The sequence below is a fragment of the Electrona antarctica genome, assembly GCF_951216825.1.
Source record: "Electrona antarctica genome assembly, chromosome: 6".
In the NCBI taxonomy this organism is placed as follows: Eukaryota; Metazoa; Chordata; class Actinopteri; order Myctophiformes; family Myctophidae; genus Electrona; species Electrona antarctica.
The window spans coordinates 54,136,347-54,142,841 of record NC_136811.1 but is presented as its reverse complement, the minus strand read 5'-3'; the positions used below and the strand labels follow the sequence as shown (position 1 = coordinate 54,142,841).

Below are 6,495 nucleotides of genomic sequence, written 5' to 3'. Positions count from 1 at the left end.
TATTGTTACAGTGCATCTTATTATGCAAGTATGAGGGTACTAAAAAACATTTGGTTTTGGCTCCTCAACCTCTGAAGCAGCAATACTGAACAAGTAGAAAAGCGAGTGAATATCTCCGCCAGGCTGGGTTGCCTATAGCCAGTAGCCTTGCGTTGCGATACTAATATACCACTGAATATCTCCGCCAGGCTGGGTTGCCTATAGCCAGTAGCCTTGCGTTGCGATACTAATATACCACTGAATATCTCCGCCAGGCTGGGTTGCCTATAGCCAGTAGCCTTGCGTTGCGATACTAATATACCACTGAATATCTCCGCCAGGCTGGGTTGCCTTGCGTTGCGATACTAATATACCACTGCGCTCTGCTACATCCGCCTCGGGGCATTTTGCATATGCATATTGGGGGGGGGGGGGGGGGGGGGGAGTATTTCTACCACATACAGTGAAACCTTGTGTGTTTGTGGTGCCCCCTATGGACAGAACGTGAAATGTATTTTGGAGGTACACTCGTATGTCCGTGGCAAGCCATGATCTCAGGAATCATGGGAAAGTCGTTTGTGAGACGAACAAAATTAAAAAAAGAGAGAATAAAACTTGTTTTTTTAACCCATTCAGGGCGGGAACCCCTTTTGGTGTTTTAATGCATTATGTTATACTTTAGCTATTGAAAAATAGAAGATCTACAAGCTCCGCGCCACGAGCTTGTAGATCTGCTATTTTTGAAAGCTCTTGAAAATGTGGCGCAAATCTTTGAATATATAAATTCTTTCAGAGCGAACTTTTTTTTAACTCAAATCTTTGCTTCTGGGGGGGAGGTCCCTGGAACAATATATTTTCAGATGGGGGTTGGCGGCCAATTTCATATAATTTCTGGGGTCCTTGACATGAAAAAGGTTGAGCACCACTGGTCATAGAAACATGAGGTTTTTCAGAAAACTGTGGGATTTGGAAGGCATTTGTATAGAATCGTCCTCAGTCCTTAATGGGTGAATGAATAAAACGTTTGTTCTGCAACATAAACAGTTGAGGTTAATCTTCACAGCCCAGCAGCTCTATCCTTAGGGCGATGTGTCTTTGCCACGCGGTCGGCAGCACGCGCACAAACCGGCTGGTGATGGGCGAGTCAAACGGGTTCTTCGCTTTGTCGTAGTAGCCGGTGTTACCAGTGAAGATCTGGAATCAGAATGACAACCAATCAGAATGGAGAAAAGTTAATAATTATTATAGGGATGACTATGACCGATACACTTTTTTCGTTTCCGATCCGATCCCGATACCACAATTTCTTAGTTAGCTGATACCGATACCGAATACCAATACCAGAGAATAATATTTATAATAATACATAAAGAAAAAAATATCTTATTTTGAAGCCCACCGACCGGGAATAGTGTTTATAGCTATCTAGCTATATATCTATAGTGTTGTGTTTTTAGCCATCTAGCTATATATCTCGTGTTGTGTTTATAGCCATCTAGCTATATATCTCGTGTTGTGTTTATAGCTATCTAGCTATATATCTCGTGTTGTGTTTATAGCCATCTAGCTATATATCTCGTGTTGTGTTTATAGCAGACTCCTCACTCAAATGTGCACTTGCAGTTTGGGCAACTCCAAAGCAAACTCCACATGGCCCAGCATTTTATTTACCTGCTATAGTGTCAACCCCTTACCCCTGTGTCGGATCTGTGGTTAGACTGGCATATTTGCCGATACCGATATGAACCGATATGACCAAAGAAGGGCCGATCTGATACTTTTCCGATACCGATACAGTATCGGGACATCTCTAATAATTATAATAAAGAATGAACTGCTTGCTCCCGAGGAGGTAATTTGGTTGATCGCCACATTCTCACGGTTTTTGAAAAATAGCAGATCTACAAGCTCATACTGAGTCGTACTAGCCTGGGCACCTATATGATCCTGTCGGGAGCGGATGATAGTCGACAGGCAGGAACAACAGGCGGCAACTTCCTTTTCCCTCAAACCGATTTTTCTCAATAAAAGCTACAGGCTACGAGAGCTTTTATTGTTTGAGGGAAAGGGAAGTTGCCGCCTGTTGTTCCTGCCTGTCGCCTACAAAACAATACTACAACATGACGTAACGATATCATCCGCTCCCGACAGGATCATACAGACTTTTGAAACAGAGACCAGGCTTTCCTCCGAGGTGGTGGAAAGCCTGGTGAGGCGAGGTTAGAGTCGTACACTATACAGCATACTTCACCGCTCACAGACACTGCTGCTGCAGTGCGGTTTGATGGCAAAGCTTGCCAGCAAACCTCCTCCACCCCAGCCTCCACCTTTTGATCAGTCTGGCATATAGGCTCAAATACTTGGGAATGTGTCTGCTGATTCAAGCTAAATATTCATGTCAATGTCTTGCTTATACAGCTCAAACGTGTAAAGTGAATGTTGAACTGAAATTGCCGTGAGCATGCAGCTCTAAGTTCACTAGACGTCAATGTTGATAAAGTAAGCTAGAATTCATGGGTTCATGTGTTTGGTCCGACGGAGCATTGGTCCGAACGACAACATACCTCAAACCCTCACCCTAACCTCCCACGGGGCAGCACACCTAAACCTAACCCCAACCCTCTCCCGACCCCCAATGCACCTCGGACCAATGCTCCTTCGAACCAATGCTCCTTCGAACCAATGCTCCGTCGGACCATAGTATGCCTCCCAGAATTCATTGTTGATATAGCTCTAATTCATGGCTTTATATTAAAATGCATTCAAGTTGTTTGTTTCAAATTTGCATGACTCAAGTTAATCTCATTACTGTCTTGATATGTGCCTGTTCTTGTATACCCATGGGGGGTTTTGCTAATGTTCTCTGATGTTGCTTAGCATGTTGCTTAGCATGTTGCTTAGCATGTTGCTTCGACGAACTTCAGAGAATATCTCGCAGAGCGTGCGATCCTTTAACACTAGCATGTCTGAATTAAAATCACTACTACTATGACGGCTAACGGTCAGGCTGACCGGTGTTTTTCGTGCAATTCCATTGGCCACTCTCTCCCTGCATCTCTTCACACCTCTCCCCCCGTGGCGGGGGGTTGACGACTTGCCATTGTCTTCTAAATGTCACATTCCAACTAATTCAAGGCAGCGTTTCAACTCGACAGGACAACTCAAAGTTATTTTTCAACATGTATTTATTTAGCTATGCTCAATAGATAGGTGGAAACAATACGCCAGTCAGTCAACACACCATATTTCACCATATTTTTGATGCGCTGATATATGAAATGAATATGCGCGACAGCTGTGCGTGCGTGCGTGCAAATCAGAAAAGTTTAGGCTACAGACAAAGGAGTTGGGAGTTTGGGAGCGGCCGGCTAGCCACATATTAGCCTATATATATTTTAAAAATACCCAGCATAATTGTTGGGAAGGCTAAGCCTGGCCTAGCCGCCGCCTATGATCGATGTAATTTATATATATTTGATTTATTGTGCCAGCAGAGAGATCCGTAGCAGCAGCACGGTTTATATATACACCATAGGATAGATCAAGTCATGTGACGCATCACCGCCACAAATAGTGCTACAGCGTTATCTAAAATGCACTTCCGCATACCTCACCGTCAGTTACTTGGATATTTTCTCCCTCTCCACGAGAGAGGGAGGGAGAGAGAAAAAAGAGAGCCGTGATGCGTGGAAATCAGTTCCACTGGTCGCGTGCAGAAAAGTTATTTTCTTTTTCATTTCAGTTTACCAAACTATAATTATAGTGACGATCTGAGCGCTATATATTCAATATAGCGCTCACATGTCACTATAATTAATTACCCTTGCGCAGCAATTACACTGTCCATCTTTGTATTGAGACAATAAAATAAATACGACATTAGCGTTATATATTGTCATTTTTATATAGAGGGGATACATTATAGGGAAGGAGGTCTATCGCGTTGGAATGATTCATGTCATTGATTCATGTCATTTTTACACTGTTCGTTTAGCGTGCCCTCCGAAAAATAAAGTAAAAATATTTTTGATGCGCTGATATATGAAATGAATATGCGCGACATAGTCACAATGCTATAAACTTTATTATTCCAACATAATTATGCTAAAGATGGTGTGTATAGTCAACATATTTCTTTTTCCGTTTCGAGAAATAAAGTCAGACATCGTTATTTCTGCAAACCGCATATAAGAAATATAACATCTAAAACAACATTTAGTTTATGTAAGTTTGTAATGTAAGTTTGCCTACATGTGGACTTCCACATGTAGGTTGGAATGCAAATGACACATTAGCTTGAACAATGCCCGTCTCCAGCCGGGAGGAAGGTGTGAACAGCACGGCTTGTGGGGGAGAAAGGGTGAGGGCTCTAAGAGCGGTCCCACGGACCGCAAAAGAGCAGACATTTTAGTAGAATTATGTCTAAAATCATATTTCCAAAACGTTTCAGATGAAAAAAAAAACAGAGATGGTTTGAATCGAACATTTAGAAAAAGTCATGCAAGGGGAACTTTCTCAGGACTTCATGGGCAAAGAAAATCCACTTCAAAATTTCAAAATCGGTCAGCCTGACCGCTCCGACGCGCTAGTGTTAAAGGCCAAGTTTAACTTCAGTGACCAAGACATAGTCCAGCCGAACTGACCTTCTCTGACCCGTTGGCATCTTTGATGACAGTCCAGGACCTTCCGTTGTCACTGTAGGACACTTTGAAGTGCGTCACATAATTAGACCACCCCCACTTGGCTCCCTGGGTGATGATGCCTGTGATCATCTTACGACTCTTCAGGTCCACCTGCACACCAACACAAGTCATTATTATTATTATTATTATTATTATTATTATTATTATTATTATTATTATTATTATTATTATTATTATTATTATTATTATTATTAATTATTTATTTATTTATTTATTTATTTATTTATTTATTATTTTCTAGTACACTTCTCCGGTTGTAGTACACTTAATCAGATTGTAACCTTGTTTTGAGACGAGTCATCATCATCATCATCATCATCATCATCATCATAATTCTAATTACACAGCAAAAGGTTTACAGCTGTTGAAAAAGCCTAAATATTGCTGTTTAATAGTATAAGACCTCTTCTTTATCTTTTCCCCTCAAGACACGTTTAAATATACTATTTCACAATGTTTTTACTATACTCTATGTCCATCCATCCATCCATCCATCCATCCTTCCTTACCTGCAACCACTGTCGATCGGTGGTTTTAGGGTACCAGTAGTAACCACTGCTCAGACGGGCTTTGGAGGCGCTGTAGTCTGCACCGTACGCACTGGAGGCCGTCAGCTGGTTGTCCAATATCAGCCCATTCTCTACGCCGAGGGGAGTGGAACAAGCTGCCATGTTCAAACACACAACAGAGATGCAGACCAGAGAGAGAGAGAGAGCCAGACAGACAGACAGACAGACAGACAGACAGACAGACAGACAGACAGACAGACAGACAGACAGAAGTGTAATAGAATGATATTTCTGCATGATAGTGAACTGCATATGCAGTTGTAAGCAATGCATTGCATTGCACAAATGAAATGAAATTAAATTAAATGATTACTATATTTACCCAGGGTATCTGGGCTAAGCTCAAGAACTTGTTTCCAGCCAGGCCCTGCTCATAGAACACATTTCATCGTAGTGGTTCAATGCCTTGTTCAAGGGCACTTCAGCGGTGGTAATTTTAACGTGTCGGACCGCTGATTCGAACTGGCGACCTTCCGGTATCAAGACCGCTCCGCAATCCGTTCGGCCACCGCTGCCACATATGACATCTGATGTCATAGTTAATGCGATCTGCTGTCACAATTAAGCCCATATGGAAGACCATAAGTTCCTACATTCCATTATGTTGATCCTTCCCCATCCATCCTTCCTCTTCGATGTCTCCCTTTTGACCTGTCCATTTAAACTCTAGACGGGCCTGTCCCAAAGTTATTATAGTGAAGCCTGCGTGGCCCGGCAGCCGGCGAAAACTAGAGTTCTCAACAGGCCCGAAAATTAAGGCCCGGCCCTACCTGGGCCCTCACCGGCCCTACCTGGGCCCTCATCGGCCCTACCTGGGCCCTCATCGGCCCTACCTGGGCCCTCATCGGCCCTACCTGGGCCCTCATCGGCCCTACCTGGGCCCTCATCAAACCCTGTACGCTCAAGAGAATGTCCCCGCTGCCACCCTTAGATCTGTTCTGACATTCCATATGTTGATCTGACCTTGATTGACCTTGATCAAACCCTGTACACTCAAGACACGCTCCTTATATGGCCAGTACAGAATTCATTACATGTTGATCTAAACCCCCCCCCATGCCAAAGAGCCATCGCTCGCCCAGCAGTCTGCCGTCAACGAGGCGGATGCGTGGCGTGCTGGGGTCTCGCCCAGCAGTCTGCCATCAACGAGGTGGATGCGTGGCGTGCTGGGGTCTCGCCCTTAGGCATCTTACTGGTTATGAAGAAGAAAACACTATGTTGTGCGTAGAGCTACTTTCTGCTGA

The 6,495-nt window shown here is 43.5% G+C and overlaps 1 protein-coding gene across 1 annotated transcript in view; it reads right to left on the bottom strand.

Moving 5' to 3' along the window:
• Positions 1–440: 440 nt before the first annotated feature.
• LOC306924294 (uncharacterized protein) overlaps positions 441–6,495 on the bottom strand; it is a 31,961-nt gene continuing 25,906 nt past the window's right edge. The window contains exons 8-10 of the mRNA XM_079502763.1: positions 5,192–5,346; positions 4,623–4,772; positions 441–1,173 (exon numbers count right to left, since the gene is read on the bottom strand). Coding sequence (XP_079358889.1) covers positions 1,030–1,173; positions 4,623–4,772; positions 5,192–5,346 — 449 coding nt within the window. The 3' untranslated portion in view covers positions 441–1,029. The remainder of the gene's footprint in view (positions 1,174–4,622; positions 4,773–5,191; positions 5,347–6,495) is intronic.